Genomic DNA, 20,712 nt, shown 5'->3' with positions numbered 1-20,712 from the left:
CAATTCAATGGAATCTGAGTATTTCGGCAAAATTTAAGTCTATCAGACCTTCTGAGACAGGACTTCTGCTGCTATTGCCCATGACTCAGAAGCAGGCACTGCTCCTCTCTCTTTTCCCACCTACACAAACATGTTCCCCAGTATTTCTTAAACTGACTAGCTAGAGGAGCCATTCCTCCCTCCCCTTCAGCAAAACTCTCACTCCAAGGAAAGTTTACAGACATTGGGGGCATAGAAAAGGATAACTGTATTGGCTCACATACTGATGGAGAATGCTGACAGTTTCTACTGGTGGCACTGCTGATAAATGCTACCAAGTCTAGAATGGGTATCTGAAGGAAATTTTAGGAAATTAAGATTATACTGCAGCCTCTACCCACCCTGAAAGTGAATGAAGGAAAACATGAACACTGCTAGAAATAAAAACTGAAACAGCAGCTCTGGGTGGCTGTTACTGGAGGATATGGGCAGGCAAGAAGCAACACCAGCAATGACAACAGGTGAGGTAGGAATTCTGGGATTTCCCCCATAAAGTTAGAAAAAGTAGCCATAACACAACAACTCCCATTACAAGTTCATATTTTGAAGGTATGCACTGCGAAGGAGGGTTCTAGAGAGTATCAGACCTTTAGCAATGTTTTTAAACTAGGACCCATATGAGAGATCAAAATAGCTATATGAAATTACTCCAACATTTTTCACTTACCAATCATAGTCCTGTACACTAGAGATAAAATTTTCATAAGCACCCCAGTCCCATTTTCAAAAGGGAGATGGCTAAGACAAATCCTAAGCCTGAGGGTCCTGGACAAGATTGTGGGTAAAATTTTCAAAATAGTCTACATTTTTACTGCAAGCTATTTCTGTGATATAGCTTGCTCAGAAACCTCAGAATAATCTTCAAAATATGAATTACATCCATATTTTTAAAGTCCTAAATCAGAAACCACTTGTGTTTGAATCACCTCAAATTTTGCTAAACCACCATCCAACTTCACGATACACCTTGTTTGGGGGAGACAAAACTGGATTTTCCAATAGAAAATTACAACCTTACTAATGAAGCGATGGTAATATGTTTTAAATGTGCACTACAAATGAACGATTTCTCTTATCAGCCCACAATGCTTAAAAGTGAAACAAGTCACTCAGATACCACTATGATCAGTGTAGAATGAGTTTTGCACTGAACATCCCTTTAAAACATCTAGCATGCAAGTATATTGCTCTCACAAACCAACCCATTTAAAAATAAATCACAATTTGGAAACTTCTGTGGAATAATTTTCAAACAAAATCAGAGCAAATTGTCATAGCTAACCAAATCTACACATTGTAGTGTATATGGCACAATGAATCTGAAGCAGACAGCTTGACACCAGTGCTAGACAGCAAGGAACATTCACAAAATGCCGAGATTTTCTGTTAAAGAAATATTGTATTGCATACTTCCAGTTTTCACAGTTCAATGTAGGGTTTCAAGATCTGACTAAAGGGCTCTTGAACAAGCAAAGAGCATATGAATTTTAGTAAGATTTTTATTTTCCTAACACATTTTGTACTCCAACCTCTGTTAGAGGTTGACAAACTTGCATTGGATAACTTGAATTGATATAGAAAATGTAAGGCTTCATTATTTTGATTCATAGAGATACTATAAAACATAACATCTACCAAGAGCCCAATTCTGAAAGGTACAGAGCTCCTCAGAGATAGCAAATTACCTCAACTGAAGGAGTAAGGGTGCTCAGTCACCTTGCAGGAGTGAGCCCTAAATATATTTTTAAAAAGCTAATGTGGCTCCCTACAGAAATGTTGTGAAGACCAAAAAATAAAAAAAATCAAACTAAAACAAATCAAACAGAAGCCAAATCAAATCAATATGTCTCTCATTGAGTCCTGAAACTCACTAGACCTTGGCAGATTTCCAAGGAGACTGAATTCCAGAGGAGGGGGCCTTCTACTGAAAGAGACCTTTGCCCACTAAGAGTTCTTCTAGTTGTTTCTATCAGCACCAATACTTAGAAACTGCACTTTCACAATAATTACTGTAGAACTACTATATCCTAAAGGCAAATAGTTCTCCTCTTACATCCCTCACTCTCTGTCTCTTCCCTCCACCCCACACACCCGCCTGAAAATATCATCTGGTCAAATCTGAGAACACAAATGTATACTGCATACAGTTTAGTGTACACATCCAAAAGCAAGCCTGAGTGGAAATCCACATATCAATTTGAAGATATTTCTCAAACAAGGAACATTTTTTCAACTCACCATTTTTACAAATGGGCTAATTCCAATATTTTATATCTATTTGGTACAAAACAGTTTTTACCTTTAATTTCTTATTTAGCTTGCAACAATATCTGTAAACCATTGCCAGATTGAGAGGTCCAAAATCTGCGTAGAAGCTTGTGGGGAGGGAAAGAAAGAAAACATTTTGCTTGTACATGTTTTGTAGAAATAATTTTAAAGAAATCCACATGCACCAAATGAAAACTAATAATTAATGCACACATTATACTAGGTACAAAACTTCTTGAAATTGCCATCTTGCATACCATAAGTATAGTTCTGTAGTTTTTCATCAGCTTTTAAAACGTTATTTTTAAAATTATTCTGCTTTCTTCTCTGCACAAGACCTCCTAAAAGGTCAATGAAATGATGCAGTGATCAAACTTTTGAAAGCTCACAGTAAGCTAACATTTTTTGGCATCACATTAGGAACTCTTGATTTTAACGACAATGCAAAAGCATGCCTTCAAAAACAAGGTTATTGACTAATTCCAAAATGCTTCTCCTGGCACTATGTTTAAAAGCTATCAGATTCACATTAAAATATTATTAATATATATATTACTCATTAATCCTCAAAGCACTCTAACACTATAGTGTATACAGAGCCCCACTGAAATACAGAAAACGAACAAAACATCACAATCTGAGTAAGGTGAGCATATAAATTTTTAACTAAAGATATCCTTATTTTTTTCAAAAGTACTGAGGGATCTTTAATATCCATGCAGGATGTCATAAAATAAATAATAAAAAAAATGTCAAGGATTTATCTGAAAGACCTATGCAGTTCACTGCAGAGTACTTAATGTATCTATGCTAGGGTCATGAAGTGCGGAGTCAGCAACTGCCAGGTTTTGACCCATCTATTATTCTAGGAAGTTTAGATATTTTACCCCTGGTATTTGGGCAACTAGAAACATCCCTTCTGGCTAAATATTTCAGTTAATGCTTCTAAATTTTTTGTATCTTGTTGTAAAGTATTCCAATATCTTTCAGTAGGAATAAGGTATAAGAAAGAAACAAAGTTTCTGAAATTTTTCAAGACAGAAATTGGTGGGGAGCCACTAGGCCCTCTCACGTATAAGCTCCCATTGCAAGTGAAATTAGCAGGGAGTAGTACACTAGTTTTGAGAATAAACTCCATACATAAACTTCTATAATCGGTACAGAAGTTTTAACTACCACTAATAAAAACAGACTAAGAACTACATCACTTGCTTATTAGTGCTTTTCTTACCAATTTACTGCAATGTTCTGTAGAATACAAGAATAAGGACTGTACTTACTTCTCGTATACAAGTTCATCATCTATGCAGAAATAGTGTGTATTTGGACCACCACTCTTTGGTTTTTGGCAGAGAATTGCAAAATAAAGGCGACCTGAAATGCAAGAGATTTTAAACTAATACTACCCTTAACATTACAAATTTCCACAGAAAACTTGAAATGATATTCTTAAATGTAATACTTTAAATGGTCACAATTTAGTATCAAATTTTCCTTTCAGGGTTTCCGGATTAGAGGACATTATTTTTCAGGTGCTAGGCAACAAGGAAGACAATGATTAAGCTCAAAGCCTACGTTTTGGTTACCAAACAGTTTAAAACTTACTTGTTATTAGTCAAAAGCTCTCTATGGTTTCCCTCCAGTAAACAAGTTGTTCAGAGGATAACCAGACTGCCCTCCCATAACTTGTTTGGGAGGCTTTGTGTGTGTTTACACACATATATATGTATGTCTATTGACTACTGCAGTTCAGAGAGGTGCAAACCTGGTTCTCCTTTGAAATCAGAGAACCAACCAACAGGCCACACGCACACACAAAAACATGACCTGGACACTTCTTATTATAGGAACCTAAAGCCAGATATTTTCAGTCTATTAGGAGTGTGTTGGTGAAGGTGGGAGGAGAGTGTACAAGTTACCAAAAGAGGAAAGTGAAGTACAGTAAAATGTGATAAACGACAAATAGAAAAAGAAGGTCTCAAGTTTGGATTCTTCCTGTGAGATTTCTTTGTTTGACAATGCACATGCATTTGTTACGCAATACGTGATTTACTTGTAATAACTTTTAACTAGCTTAGGTAAAATATCAACAGGCTGAAAAGGCCAAGAAATTACAGACTGCTGCTGTTTACTGCCTCCCAAATCCACATTACATTAATTCATAATAGTTCAAACAAAAGAAAACGCGTTTTGTTTCAAAGAAGCGAACGCTACAAAAGCGGTGCAGTAAAAGTTATGACGATGACATCGGCAGGATCTCCTTGTTCACATGCACGATTACAAACGAGTTTTGAAAACTTGTTTCTTTAACAAACCAAAAACAAAAAAAATCACTTAAACTGGCATTTTAAGTTGCTCACCTTTGATGAACTCCACAGAGGGGCGAGATTCCTTTCTGACGCTCATCGCTTACAAACACTGAAAAGGGGGCCAGCCCCCACAAGGTTACCGAGCCCGTAAACAGCCTGCTGTGTTTGTCACTGGAGTCTGACAACCCGGAGGAAACGAAAGCGCCACTCCCCGCAGAGTTTTAAAGATTAAAGGGCAGCCTCGCCTCGAGGCGCATCTAGATGCAGCGTGAGCCCCGGGGTGTCTGCCCTGGGCCCCGCTGGCCAGCCCGCCTCCCGCGCTCCTTCAGTAGGCACCACGACCAGAAGTGGGTCGCCAGCAGCTGGCGGGCTCGGCCCGCATCTGTCCTCTTCCTCGAGAGACACTTTCCAGCTCCGGAAGCTTCCTTACGGGCATTCAAACAGAAGCGTCCTCGGGCCCGAATGAGCCTGATGCGCCCACAAGACAAATCCCAGCCCTAGCTAGGGAGAAAACCAGAGCGCGGCGCGCAAGCCTCGGCAATCGCTGCCCCCACAAGCGGTGAGCGCAGAGCTCGCCAGCGAGTCCTCCCAATCGCAGCAGCCATTGGCCGGCAGGCGGCGCAGCCAGTGGGACACGGCAGGGCCCGAGCCGCTCCTCTCCGCGTACGGAGAAAACAACTCACCAGGGGAAGCTCCACCCCGCGGCGCCTCCGGCACCCGGGCGGCTGGTGCTTAGAAGGGACTGCGTTAGTGCCCGGGGAGCGCTGTCCTCTTCCCAGCGCAGGACAGCAGCGCGCTCCTTGAGTGTTATTTTTAAACGAGGGCCTGTGTTCCCACACTGTACGGTGTGACTATAGCCCCTCAATCAACCACCGCGCTACCAACTGGGCATCTGCCTGCAGCGCACGTACCAGTGTGGCGTGGCCCCTCTAGTGTTCCCTGCAAGCGGTGCGCTCAAAATCCTTAAGCCCAGGGCCTTGCAAACACAACAAAGGTGCGGCTATTGTTAAAGACACTAAGCTACTCATAAACCATTTTCGCTCCGCTCAAAATAGTGATGAGTGTCCAAAAAGAAACAAGAAAACCCCAATTCCTTGGTTTGAGGGTGGGCTTTGTGACTCACGTTGCTCTTCAGTGGCCACCTGAAGGAGCAGCATCGACAGGTTATAAAAAGACCTGCCCGTTCCCCCATGCTAGAGAGGAAGAGTTGCTCCAGTTCCTAACTTTTTCTGGGAGTGGCAGGACTAAACTACACTCCCAGAAGAGTGGAAGGAAAAGTGAAAGGGAAGAGCCATGTCGGAATTGGGAGAAGGGGCGGGGAGAAAAGGAGAAATAGAAAAACAAAATGCAAGAGTTAAAGCACTAAGGGTCTTTAAGCGGAGCGGCGGCGGATGGAATTGACTGACGGGTTGGAGTTCAGTAGTTCGATTTCATAGTTATTTTGAGTTTAACCCCTGTAAATTTTCGCCCATTCGAAAAAGCATGGTGTGCCAATACACAAAAAAAGAAATCCCTGAGAGTTACGTGAGTAGCATCTATTTAAAAATAAAAATATGCATGCCTACATCTTTTTTCACATTTGTATGGTTATTTTAGAAACAGGCAACATGCAATTGCCACTCATTAATATCTGAATTTGTTTTATATTGGTGCTATAATAGTATCAAAATGAACTTCAAATTTTTAGTAAGTAGCAGCTGTATGTTGCATTGCTGCTGGTAATGAGGCCATAAAAACTGTAACTTGCAGCAGTATACCAATACTTTTTTTTTTTTTTTGAAAAACAACACTGTAAAATTCTATAACATACAGATAAAATTTGAGCCCGAATGATGGAATTTATTTAGTGCTGTGTTAACATGCATGAAATTGACAGATTTATTGCAATATTAAAATAGATCTCTAAACAAGTGTAAATGCATAATTTTTCATAAATTACACTACTTCTCTTGTATTCTCCCTTCCTCAAAGATTCTGCTCATTCAATTATTACATCTTGAGATAAAAATCTTGAAATCTTTAGCTGTGTTGTGAAACTGCACTACTAAAGGAATGTATAAGCCAACATTTGACCCTAGAGTACAAAGGTAGCCCCAGTATTTTTGATCCTCAAGTAAAATAGTGAAATGTACAAATGTGCAGCAAAGCGCTATTCCAGAATAGCATATGCATTTTTAAACACTGGCCATATATAAATGACAAGTCATTTTTTTGATATCTTCAAGCCAAAAGAGTTAAAATGTTCAAAAATATTCATGTGATTTAGGAGCCTATGGGCCAGATTAAAAAATATATTTAAGTGCCTAAAGATGCAATAGGCATCTAGCAAGATTCACAAAAGATTGAGGTGATGATGTCTCTCTTGAAAATGTCACCCAAAAAGTGTGTACACTCGAGGAGAAAGAATATGAAGATATGATGCAAAATACAAATTTTGCCACTCTTGCACATGTAGGCCAAATGTTTAGTGTAGTTTAATAACTTTTGCTTCATAACTGATTTGCAGTAAAGTAACGGGTTTTATCAGGATTTGTTTCACTCAGCCAAGATTTTTTGCAGTGCTCAGACCCATATGTTTGCATACTAATATCACAGGTATTAATCAATGCTTAAAAGAATATTTTACAATTGCACTAAAACTTTGCAGAGTATCTGTTTCACTCAGCTTTAGAATTTATTTTAAAACTACAAAATCCAAAGGATTTAGTTTTCTCATTCATGATGATAATCCACAGACATAGTTAGAATTCTTGACTAGTACAGCATAATTTTTAATTCAATTAGTTTGCAAAGCTTAGTTGGCACTGCAGCCAAAACTTATTGATTAGACTGAAACAGCCTCTGTTCTCTTACATCCACTCGTTCTCTCAAACATTTGTTTCTAGATTAATCAGTTCAATTTATTGATGCATAAAGAATGAATTTATTAAAAAAAAAAAACTAAAAAAACCAAACAGCCACCAACCAACCACACTAATAACCAACAAAAAAGGAATAATGTAGGATTTTCTCAAGCAAAATAGAAGCTTCCAGACAAAATTTTCCAAAAAACAGGTGTTTTAAATTAGGTTCTTGGAGTATGTATTTAGAAAATAAGGATAAGTTTTTAAAGGGCGCCTATAGGAGTTAGGTGTCCAAATCCTGCAGAAAGTCAGTGAGCATTATGTGCCTAACTCTCTTAGGCCTCTTTGAAAATCCCACCCTAAATAAGTGATTTGGCATTTCTGAAAATCAAATAACTTGTTTAGGTCTATAAATATGAACTGACGAGCCTAACTTTAGGCATCTGTGTTTGAAAATGTGGGTCTTTCATTTTGAAACACAAGAACTAAGGGACACCAAATAAAATTAATAGGCAGCAGGTTTAAAACAAACCAAAGGAAGTATTTTTTCACACAACGCACAGTCAACCTGTGGAACTCCTTACCAGAGGTTGTTGTGAAGGCCAAGACTATAACAGGGTTCAAAAAAGAAATAAATTCATGGAGAATCAATGGCTATTCACCAGGATAGACAGGGATGGTGTCCCTAGCCTCTGTTTGCCAGAAGCTGGGAATGGGTAACAGTGGATGGATGACTTGATGATTACCTGTTCTGTTCATTCCCTCCGGGGCACCTGGCATTGGCCACTGTCGGAAGACAGGATACTGGGCTAGATGGACCTTTGGTCCAACCCAGTATGGCCATTCTTATGTTCTTATGAAACAAACCCTTAGGTTAGCCTGGAAAAAAATCCACTGTCAAATGTTGATCACATTCTTTTAAAGTACTTACATCTTCCATAAGTTATGCTAAATGTCAACTTTGGGGAAGATACAATTTGTACCAATAAAAGAGTGCTTTTGCAGGTATAACTTATACTACTAGTTTCCTGAATTAAATATACAACTTTTTTTACTGGTATAACTGCATCTAGGAAGTTGCTCGCATAGCTAAGTCAGTCAAGGATGAGGGAAAAATAAGTTACCCTGACTGACATAGTTATGCCAGCAAAAGTTAATGTACAATGACCGTCCAATCTACCCTTAAAGGGGGGGACGGGACTTTTTGTCTTATTTAAATGGAGTCATTTCGAGTGTTAAGCCTAAACTAACTCATAATATGTTAATTCTAAACTTTGTGTTCATACCACAAACAATTCCAAAAGAAAGATTGACTGGAGAGTCTCTAATATTGGCATTACAAAATGCTGTTTTTCTTACTGAACACAGTGTAAGCAGCTTCTGACAACCTATAAAAAAATAGAGTATTTGGCTGGCTTAGCTTTTCCCCTTTATGTCCATTCAAGAAAAGGACTCAATGATTTGTTTAAACCACAGATTTTTACGTTTCAAATAATTAAAATCATCTAATAGTAGTGCAAAATAAAGTAGAAAGAGCAGCTTAATAGTCCGTGTACATTGTTCATCCAAAATCTGAATCCCATTTCACACTTACTCAGTTTAATGGAATTCAGATTATGGGTGAACAATATGGATGGACTATTAAATGGCTATTACCCCTTTATTATTCATTGCTATCTTTGGATCATTTTAATTGTTGCTATATTCAGAACAGCTGAATACATTTAAGAAATGCAAGCTTAATATTCTTAATTTACACATCAGCCTAAAAATAAAACCTGTGTGTATTAAATGCCATCACCCAGAGAAGCTGTCAGTACTCACAACAACTGATCTGCAATAAAACTGCAAATAAACTCCATATTTTTAAGGTATTCCCTACTGGGAAATTTAAGAAAGGAATATAAAATGAAGTAATTTCAGAACAGAATTAGGTTATTTACTTTTGCCTACTCAGATTGCTATTTCACTACAATGCTGAGTATTTTGGCCTCAATGACAGTGTGAGCAGGATGAGAAACTACTCAACAGAACTATTTTATTCAGGTTGCCTCAAAAGCATTTCTGGCTCTGTTTTACGATAACCAAGTATTAACCTGTTACAGTTTTAAACAGCACTATTATATACACTATGAAATGATTACAACTGAAATTAAGTCAGTGGGGCTCTGTAAGGGTCCTGGATTGCAGGAGAAGGACTTATGTTTTCTTCCACTTATTTAAATAAAAGTTGTGCATCTTAAAGTTAAAAGCCATGCATTTTGTTTTATTTACAACAAATTTGAAAACTATTTTTCATATACATCATTTCAATAGAAAAGAAAGTTATAGTGATGAAAAACAAAGCTTAATTTTACACTAGCAGAAGCTAAGGGGAGCTTGCTAATCCTGTGTCAGAGGGATGGAAGAGTAGGGCTGGTTGCCTCACAGAAGGAAGTATTTCTTGTCTCTACAAGCAGGCAATGAGCTGTGAAAATATCTATGCAGGGTATCAGCAGGATACCAGCAGCTTCAGCTTCATGATCTTATTTACCTGATTCTGGAAAAGGAATGAATAGCACCTCCTAAAAATATTCTCCTTTCCATCACTCACAACAGTCCTGATGTCTCTAGGGCTCTGCAAGTCAAAGTCTTTATAGACAGAACTTTGAATTCAAAAGGCAGCTAATACACAGCAGCACTTTAATATCAGACAGCAAGTAAACATGCCCGTTCTTATCAGAGAGACTATTCTGGTGTCTGAAGAGTGAAGATTCATTTTGTCAAAAGAACAAGTGTAAGTTCTTGAACTTGATGGTAAGGCAGTTAACAAGTCCCTCAGAAGATAAATGCATAAGAGACTGCATTTATATAAAAAGATATTACAGACTTCAACAAACCTTAAATTATTTGAATATGAAATGGTCTCGCTCATACTGAATTATAAAGAATATTATCCTGGAGGTCTTCATGCCTTGAATATTGTTGATAAGAATGGTTTGGGTTGGCTTGACTGCACTGCATATGCCAAATAAAGAACATAGAGTAATTTGCTGTACTAGTAGTAAGTGTTTTATAGATCTGAGTTATGTACACAATATTTATTAAAAGTAAAGGTTCAGAGAATCCAAACAATTCTTTCTAAACCTAGCAGTTATCAAAAAGATGCAATAGATAACATACAGGTATAACACTATGTGATGCCAAAGTAATATACACCTCTACCCCGATATAACGCTGTCCTTGGGAGCCAAAAAATCTTACCGCATTATAGGTGAAACCGCATTATATCGAACTTGCTTTGATCCGCCGGAGCGCTGCTTTGCCGCGTTATATCCGAATTCGTGTTATATCAGGTCACGTTATATCGGGGTAGAGGTGTACATAAAACTGAAGTTTTTCAATCAGTCATATTATAAAGAACTCACTCATCACTGCAGAAATCAAAGCCAAGAGATGATAAAACTGGTGACCATGATAGAAACCAAGTATCAGCATACTTTCTGAACAAGAGTATGAGGACACAGGTTAAAATTAAATATAAAGTTAAAGACATTGTTTGAAAATAAGTAGGGTTTTTTTCCAGACTGATCATATCTGTTCCACAATCATGGCCCTACTTTCCCTAAAATAATATATAGTCCCTGTTCTCTACTGCTCCCATGTAATGTAGACATGTAAATCTGAAAGAACAGAGTTCCCACGCTTTCAGTACTGGATTAGACAACAAAAGCCTTAACCAGTTTCTCAAACCAAGGAAGATTTTGAAAGAGTCATAAGAAAATTAGGTCATGCTGATAAATGATTACATACTTCTCCTGTAATGAGAGAGATTTATAATGAAAACTCACTGAAAAATGTTTACAAACAGTCTGAAAAACACAAATCTCAATACAAAAAAAAGTTCCTATTGTTCCAGAAAATTCTGTTTTCTCCATAATGCAACAATATCAAGACAGAATTGTAAATTACATTGTTTAAAAAGAAATTATCAAGGCATATATTAAGCCAACAGAATATTTCATTAAAATTCCAAGTGACAGTTTAAGTAAAAAGAGTCAGAATTAAAGCATGAGCATATTGCAAACCCTACAGTACTTCTCTGTAGAAATGAATTTCTCAATGTAAAAAAAATTGTACACCATCCTAAATAAAAGGATTCCAAAGCAGGGCTGTCGATTAATCACAGTTAACTCACACAATTAAAAATAATCGCAATTAATCACACTGTTAAACAATAGAATACCAATTGAAATTTATTAAATATTTTTGGATGTTTTTCTACATTTTCAAATGTATCGATTTCTATTAGACAGAATACAAAGTGTACAGTGCTCACTTTACAGTGCCAATATTTGTAATAAAAATATAAAAACGATAAACAAAAGAAATATTTTTCAATTCACCTCCTACAAGTACTGTAGCGCAATCTCTTTATTGTGAAAATGTAATTTACAAATGTAGATTTTTTGTTACATAACTCCACTCAAAAACAAAACAATGTAAAACTTTAGAGTCCACAAGTCCACTCAGTCCTACTTCTTGTTCAGCCAATCACTAAGACAAATAAGTTTGTTTACATTTACGGGAGATACTGCTGCCTGCTTCTTATTTACAATGTCAACTGAAAGTGAGAACAGGCGTTCGCATGGCACTTTTGTAGCCGGCATCGCAAGGTATTTACGTGCCAGATATGCTAAACATTTGTATGCATCTTCATGCTTCGGTCACCATCTCAGAGAACATGCTTCCATGCTGATGACGCTGGTTAAAAAAATAATATGTTAATTAAATTTCTGACTGAACTCCTTGGGTGACAATTGTATGTCTCTTGTTCTGTTTTACCCACATTCTGCCATATATTTCATGTTATAGCAGTCTCGGATGATGACCCAGCACGTTTCTCTTAAAAACACTTTCATATCAGATTTGACAAAATGCAAAGAAGATACCAATGTGAGATTTCTACACTACTCGACCCAAGGTTTAAGAATCTGAAGTGCCTTCCAAAATCCGAGAGGGAAGAGGTGTTGAGCATGCTTTCAGAAGTCTTAAAAGAGCAATACTCAGACGCAGAAACTACAGAACCCGAACCACCACAAAAGAAAATCAACGTTCTGCAGGTGGCATCTGACTCAGATGATGAAAATGAACATGCATCAGACTGCTCTGTTTTGGATTGTTATCAAGCAGAACCCATCTTCAGCATGGACGCATGTTCTCTGGAATGGTGGCTGAAGCATGAAAGGACATATGAATCTTTAGTGCATCTGGCACGTAAATATCTTGTGTCACCGGCTACAACAGTGCCATGTGAACGCCTGTTCTCACTTTCAGGTGATATTATTAACAAGAAGCAGGCAGCATTATCTCCTGCAAATAGTAACCAAACTCGTCTGAATGATTGGCTGAAGTAGGACTGAGCTGACTTGTAGGCTCTAAAGCCGGGGTAGGCAACCTTTCACAAGTGGTGTGCCGAGTCTTCATTTATTCACTTTAATTTAAGGTTTCGCGTGCCGGTAATACATGTTAATGTTTTTTAGAAGGTGTCTCTCTCTAAATCTATATTATATAACTATACTATTGTCGTATGTAAAGTAAGCAAGGTTTTCAAAATGTTTAAGAAGCTTCATTTAAAATTAAATTAAAATGCTGATCTTACACCGCCAGCCTGCTCAGCCCGCTTCCAGCCTGGGATTCTGTTCACCTAGGCCTGCAGCGGGCTGAGCAGGGCCTGTGGCCGGGACGCCGGCTGGCAAGGCCGGCAGCCGGGACTCCAGACCTGGAGGGCGGGTTCAAAGGTCAGGGCAGAGGGTGCAGGGCAGAAGGCTGGGTGTGTGGGGGGGGTTCAGAGGTCAGGGCAGAGGGGATGTGGGGGGTTGAGGGCAGAAGGCTGGGGGTGTGGGAGGATTCAGGGGTCAGGGCAGAAGGCTGGCGGGTGTGGCGGTGCAGGGCAGAAGGCTGGGTGTTGGGGGAGGTCAGGGCAGAGGGCTGGGGTGTGTGTGGAGGTGCAGGGCAGAAGGCTGGGGGGGTATGGGGAGGTGCAGGGCAGAAGGCTGCGTTTTGGGGGGAGGTCAGGGCAGAGGGCTGGGGTGTGTGTGGAGGTGCAGGGCAGAAGGCTGGGTTTTGGGGGGAGGTCAGGGCAGAGGTGTGTGTGGAGGTGCAGGGCAGAAGGCTGGATGTTGGGGGGGACTCGAGGTCAGGGCAGAAGGCTAGGAGGTGTGGGGGATGCGGGGGATGATTTTATTTTTGAATGCAGTTTTTTTTTATTCTACATAATTCTACATTTGTAAGTTCAACTACAAGTACAGTAGTGCAATTTCTTTATCATGAAAGCTGAACTTACAAATGTAGAATTCATAATGCGGTGAACTGAAAAATACTATTTCTTTTGTTTTTTACAGAGCAAATATTTGTAATCAAAAATAAATAAAGTGAGCACTGTACACTTTGTATTCTGTGTTGTAACTGAAATCAATATTTTTGAAAATGTAGAAAACATCCAAAAATATTTAAATAAATGGTATTCTATTATTAACAGCATGATTAATCACAATTAATTTCTGAAATTGTTCGACAGCCCTACTCCAAAGTATTACAGTCATTTTGCAAATTGCAATTATTGCCAAAAGTCTAAATAATTTTGTAGGAAGGTTACAATGCAACACAACATGCTTTAGAATCTTATTTCTCAGGTAAAGTTAGAGAACTGTACAGAACATACATACCAAAGATAGGAAATCAAAAACTGCCTTCCCATCTTAAATAAAACCTCTACAATTTCTTTGCATTGTATATAGCTATCATTTTGAAAGACATGGGAGATTATATCTAATAAGTGGAGATGAGTTTGTTCAGTTTTGGCTAATAAAATTCACATTATCTGAGTGTCATGCATTAGTTGAAGAAATAAAATGATGAAATTTGAAATCCACTGTAATATAGCACAACAGAAACTTTAAGGAATTGTATTCTTTAGTCAATCATTTTCCTACATGCCTGATATTATTCCAGGAATGTGGCATGTACCTACCATGCATTCACAGGAATATGGGAAAATCTGCAGTGTTTTCCCAGCCAGTGCCTTTTTTTACACCACCAGAGTAAAACATCTCAAAAGATGGTAGGACTGCCATGGAGAGAGTTAAGGAAAAAAAGCAAAACTGAGTATGAGAAATAATTTTTTAAAAGAATACTTACTGAAGCTTATACTGACAAAAAGTAGATTGTAGTATTAAACACCCAAACATAATGCACAACAGAATTTGTAATCCGTGCATGCGACATCAGACCACCATCATTTGTTACACCCCCAGATTACAAGGATTTTAAAATATTTAGATTTGTTTAAAGCTGTTGCATTAGGAGAGAAGGAGAAGGCAACATACAATGTGCACAAGTATTTTGGCACTGATTTTCCAAATAGATGCTTTAGAGCATATTTGTTAGCCTGGACAGAGTCCCATTTACCAGTGTGTGTATTTGCAGGATTGGGGCTTTACGTCTTTTGTGTCTTTAATTAGATGAACTAAGGGTTGTGCATTGTGATGCCATGTGAAATGGTAGGAATGCTAGTTGTCTAGTTGCTAACAGTTGTCTACATGGGGAATTTACCAGCAGAACTATTATGCTAAAACTCCCTGTGTGGACACTATTATTCCAGAATTAAAGTGCGTTTTCCAATTAAGTTTTTGTCACTTTGGAGGCAATATAAAAAACGCTGGGGAAAAAGACACTAGTATTCTGGAATACAAGTGTCCACACAGGGAGTTATACCAGTGTAACTACAGAGGTGTATTTGTATCAGTAAATTTCCTTGTGTACACAAGACCTAACAATATTTTTATTTTAGATTGGACTATTTTGGATTACTTTCCTTTACAACACCATTTGTTTGGTTTGTTTTAAAATGGGAGTCTGGCACAGTTTGAGTTTATATACTCAGTCCACCAGGCCCTGTCCCCAAAATGTTATATGTTTTTCCATAATAAAATTGTGTGAACCTTGATATGTCATTTCTAGCTTTGTTTTAATTTAAAGGAAAGCGTCAACTAATTGGGGAAAAAAACCCACTTCAATCTGTTTTTTTAAACCAGCTATTGTTACAGGTACCACCTACACATCACTAACTAACACGGCTGCTACTCTGAAACCTACACATCACTGTAACAGAAATTTTTTTTTCCAGTTTGTTTACTTTGTGTATATTCTCAGTTTCACTCTCTTCTATAGACAGTTTCCTATTTGCATGGGTCTTTCACACAGGAAGAGGAAAGGGTTTTGTATTTGTTTTTTAAATAAATCATATCATTCTGAAAAGTTGGCAAGGAGACTGAAGGGCAGCTACAATACCCAACTGTATTAAAAAAAATTTAAACTAACTAGAGTTCAAACATCCCTTTAAACTAGAAAAGAGCAACCCAAATCCTGCATGCTGCTCCACAGAGGCAGACTCCTTTGCCAAAACAAAGCACAACTGAAGTCACTGAGGCTCTGTGCAGGTTGAACAGTTTGTGCAGAGCTGCCTAGAGGAATGGAGCCTGGGGTTTACCCACCATTTTCTTTGGTAAGGCAGAGAGCATGAGATTAAGGGCAGACAAAGAACTAGGTTGTTTTATGAAAAAAGCATGATTTTAATTCTTTTCCAAAGACCAAATATCAATTTTTAAAACATACAGAGTTATAGAGTTTAAGGCCAGAAGGGACCACCAGATCATCTAGTCCAGGGGTTCTCAAATTGGCAATTACAACGCAACCTCTCACAGCATGGCAAGGTTATTACACGGGGGTCACACGTACCTGCATGAAACAGAGAGCAACTTCTATAAAATATATAATTTAAATCTAGCATTAAAGAAAATTACACACCTTTCCATTGCAATGTAGTGTATTTACTTCAAAAAGTATCGTAAACATATAATGCAACAATCATTGATCCTAAACAAAATATATATTTGTATTTTCACCACTTTAAGGAAATTGGACTCTGGGGATTGTAGTATCATGCAAGCAGCTTTGTTGGCTTGTGACTAAAAAGTGGGGCCGAGACAACATTAGAGGGCTTGCCTGTTCAGCAGTTGAAGAGCTGCATTAAACTGCAAACCAATCAGAACACTAGGATCAGCAAAAACAAAAATTATAATTTAACAGTTAGACACCCAGGCGGGGCAGCTCTAGGGGGGTTTGCAAGGGCTATAGCCACCCTAAAATTTGCCTTAGCCCCCATCCCAGCACAAAGGTCAAACTTTAGGCAGAAACAGGAGTGGCATGGTATGGCACTGCCACAGCTTCTGCAGTTCTGTGCTGCTGCTGGCAGTGATGCTGCCTTCAGAGCTGGGAGCCTGGCCAGCAGCTGCCACTCTCCGGTGACTCAGCTCTGAATGCAACGCCTGCGACCAGCAGCAGCCCAGAAGTAAGGGTGGAAATGGGACACTAGAAATGTTCCCTCTAATTTTTTTCATCCACGCGCGGAATGAATTTTGTTATGTCCAGCACCAATATTGAGATAATGTGCAGATGTGCGCCACCAATACAAACAAAAAACCTAAATTGCTGGTCATACTTAAGCAGCTTTCTGTACCCTTCTACTAAAAGGGTTGCTGAAGCTGCATCTGAAGTTGACCTTGCTATGTATTCATTCTCACTAATCTATATAATATCTTTTAATTTTTGCTAAAAAGTAATACAGGGCCTTGTATCATTTCTGTTACAAGAGCTATGTAGATAACTGCCATTTAGCATGTGAATTGTAAAAGCCCGTTTTCTAATTTGCAAGATTATATTATAATACTTTCTGCTAGAGAATCAGATCATGGCTTTGTCAGTAATTGAATAGGAAAACATTGAATCTTTTCCTATGCATCTAGATGTATTGAACATGTCAAGGCACCAAATCCTGTTACCCTTCTGTATAACCCAGCCCTAGCCCTGCATGCCCCAAGCTTCCCATCCACTACTGTCCCCACCCACCCTCTATTCCCCCCCACCTCACCTTACACATCCTCTCCAGGGGTACAGGCCTACCCGTGGCTGCGCACCTGTCCCGCTCCACTAATTAGGTGCGCCGCTCTTGATGCTTTCTTGTGCAGCTGCAGAGGCGCACACCTTAGAGCAGTGGTGGGCAACCTGCGGTCCTGTCAGGGTAATCCACTGGCGGGTCGTGGGACAGTATGTACATTGACCGTCCACAGGCACGGCCACCCCGCAGCTCTCAGTGGCCGCAGTTCCCCATTCCTGGCCAATGGGAGCTGCAGGAAGCGGCATGAGCCACAGGGATGTGCTGGCTGCCACTTCCCGCAGCTCCCATTGGCCGGGAACGGCGAACTGCGGCCACTGGGAGGTGTGGGCGGCTGTGCCTGCGGACGGTCAATGTAAACACTGTCTCGTGGCCTGCCAGCAGATTACCCTGACAGGTAGTGTGCAGCCTGCGAGCCGCAGGTTGCCCACCACTGCCTTAGGGGGAAAACACAGAGCACTAGTAAGTCTGCTGTAGAAAATGATATTTGTATGTTTGTTAATATAATTTTTCACAGCCTCCCAGCTCTGAAGGCAGAGCAGCTCAGAAGTATGGGTGGCAGTGGGGTGCTAAGTCTGCTGTGACAAGTGATACTGACAAAGTTTCTTTGCACCCCACTCCCAGTATTAAATAGTAACTATTTAAAAAAAAAAAAACCTTTTCTGCTCATAATAATTTGATAAAAAATGTGTTTTAAACTTTAATTTAAAAGTGGTGAGAAAAGTTAGATTTATTTTAAACAATTTGGTTATAAATTTAGCATTTAAAATAGCATTAAATATATAAAAAAAGTGTTTTAATTTATAAAGGGAGGGTCGCACTCAGAGGCTTGCTGTCTGAAAGGAGTTGCTACTACAAAAAGTTTGAGAATCACTGTTCTAATCTGACTTCCTGTATATCACAGACCACACCATATGTTCACACAGAAGACTAAGAGGGTTGACAGGTTGAACTATATTTCCATTCTTCTTTTCCATCAGTACTGTAAAATAGTGCAAGACAGCTGTTTTCTAGTGCCGCCCTTTAAAAGTAGTCCTTTCTGGACTTCTGTGATGTGGATAAGAATGCTAAATTTGTCTGCATTTTTTCTGCTATGGTAAAAACATCTAAAATTGAAATTTGTGCAAAACAATTACTGTATCCACAACAGCCAGTCCGACAAGCATTTATTAAGTGAGTCGGCAAAAGACAACAAAGCATTGTTTCCCTGTACTGGAAGCTGCCCTGAGGAACAAGAGAGGAGGGTGGGAAGGGGAAGAAGAAAAGCAGAAGCAAGAAGCAGGAGATGAAAGAGAAGGCTTCCTTTTCTTGCAGGCACTCCTTTCATTTAGGACTCAGGAAAAGCAAAACCAGGAATTTCACGCAGAATATTTTACACCTGACTCTTTGTTAAGCCCAAAATTAAAGTGAGTACTGCAAGACAGGAGGAGTAGACCACTCCTATGCATGTTTAACGCATTCTGCTAATGGTTTTTAAACGGCAAACACTCTGCAGAGGCATTTCAGGCCACGGGAGACCTACATATTTTCTCTGCGCTTTCAGGGAGACCCGTGAACCACCAGCCAAGCCCCCTCCGCTCTGGGGCTAGCGTTTAAAACAAAACCCATGGAAGTTGTCACACGACGTGGCGGCTCCCACAAAGTTTGACAACAACTTGTAACGTGCCCAGCGAAACCCGGCGGGGGCGGAGGCTGCTGCGAGAGGCAAGTGGACGCAGCGAGAAGGGTTTTGCTCTGACCCATTATTTTGAAGCCTGGTGAGAGGGAAGAGCTGGCTGGTGCCTTCCCTCCAGTGGAGCGGGACGAGCAAGTTCCGTAAATCCCGCCACACAGACCCCGCTGCTGCCCCCGGACTGACGCTACCGCTGCCCATCGCACACGCGGCGCCAGTGATGCCTGCACCGGCAAGGCAAGCTGGGCGCAGGTGCCTCCCGCCCCCGGCGCCCCCGCTCACCGGTGATTTCCATGCAGCTCTCCGGCCCGGACGAGGGCGGTTCCTCTTCCACCCCCGCAGCTGCAGCCGCCGCGCTCCGAGTTTTCTTCACGGCCGGCGGCGCCGGGGCCGAGTGTCGCCGGACCCCGGCCCAGTTCTTCCGCTTCATGGTGGCGGCGGCGCCGTTACGGGGGGTGCGAGGCAGCCGGGCTCATCCCCGCCGCGCTGAGCCGCTCCCCCGGGCCGGGGCTCGGGCTGCCTGAGGGGAGGGCCCCGAGCCAGCAACGGCAGCGGCTGACGCTTCTCGGCCACCTCCCCGCAGCGGGGGGGGGCTCCGCGCCCCCTCCCTGCGCGTCTGATTGGGTGGGCGGGACGTGACGTCACCGTGACCAGCTCGCGTCGGGTAAAGTGACGTCATAGTGGTAAATGCTCATTAGGGGTATGCTAGGGGCAAAGGGCTGTGTGACCTTCCCATGTGCCTGCATCCACCGTGTCCATATGGCTCCATGCACCTGCCTCCTGCACGGACACACCCTGCTGTGTGCCTCTTCGCCTTTCTACACAAACATGCACACACAAACACCCCTACATGTTGGTCTATATTATTTCTGTTATCGGGCTGCCCAGAGGCTCCAAAGCACCATACGCACATAATCAAAAGTTCCTTCACCTTCATATATCCCCACACAGACCACTATGCACCACCTTATGCTCCCTTATTGGGGTGACCATATTTCCCAAAGGCTGGGGCTGGCATCGCTGCTCGCTCAAGCCCTACCTGCTCTCCGCATAAGCCCTGCCTCCTCCCGGCCTCCGGGGGGGTGGGGGAGGCTGGCATCTCCGCTCACCCTCCTGCTCGTTCCTCTGCACCCCACTTTTTGACAATAGTGGGCATTTGTCCTGTTTGCTCTTGCCAACTGATCAAGTTGGCAAGAACAAACCGGACAAATGCCCACTTTTGCCAAAAAAAGTCAGGATAGCCAGGACAGGGCTTAAAAAAGGGACTGTCCCAGCCAAAACAGGACATATAATCACCCTATCGCTTACACATATAAACATCACAGTACACACTGAAATACACCCTTTCCTTAAACCATTGCATATACAACATCCATGTACACCCATACATCTATTCCTCCCACCCCCATACAAGCCTACATACACTTCAGATATGCCCTGCCCTATATAAAATATAACTTCACATATCTCTCACATGTCTTCACAGGTGCTGGAACTAGGGGTTCTGGAATTGGCTTGAAGTAGTTTCCATCATATATGGGGTTTACAGTTTGGTTCAATGGCTCTCAGTACCCCTGCCGCTATACA

At 40.7% G+C, this 20,712-nt stretch overlaps 1 protein-coding gene across 36 annotated transcripts in view; it reads right to left on the bottom strand.

Moving 5' to 3' along the window:
• CDC14B (cell division cycle 14B) overlaps positions 1 to 19,699 on the bottom strand; it is a 73,748-nt gene extending 54,049 nt beyond the window's left edge. For 19 of the 36 annotated variants that reach the window (XR_010602297.1, XR_010602296.1, XR_010602299.1 and 16 more), the window contains exons 1-3: positions 19,408 to 19,699; positions 3,588 to 3,681; positions 2,339 to 2,414 (exon numbers count right to left, since the gene is read on the bottom strand). Coding sequence is in view for 27 of the 36 variants with exons in the window: in XM_065599372.1 (XP_065455444.1) it covers positions 2,339 to 2,414; positions 3,588 to 3,681; positions 19,408 to 19,555 (318 nt within the window). In the remaining 9 variants the exon portion in view is untranslated. Of the gene's footprint in view, positions 1 to 2,338; positions 2,415 to 3,587; positions 3,682 to 3,912; positions 4,124 to 4,667; positions 5,963 to 19,407 lie in introns of those variants that run through there. The other 17 variants (XR_010602301.1, XM_065599371.1, XM_065599386.1 and 14 more) reach the window with 10 other exon arrangements.
• Between the last annotated feature and the right edge of the window lie 1,013 nt (positions 19,700 to 20,712).

This window comes from Chrysemys picta, chromosome 6 (genome assembly GCF_011386835.1).
Source record: "Chrysemys picta bellii isolate R12L10 chromosome 6, ASM1138683v2, whole genome shotgun sequence".
Taxonomy (NCBI): Eukaryota; Metazoa; Chordata; order Testudines; family Emydidae; genus Chrysemys; species Chrysemys picta.
The sequence above is the reverse complement of the archived record's forward strand: the minus strand, read 5'-3'. Positions and strand labels throughout refer to the sequence as shown.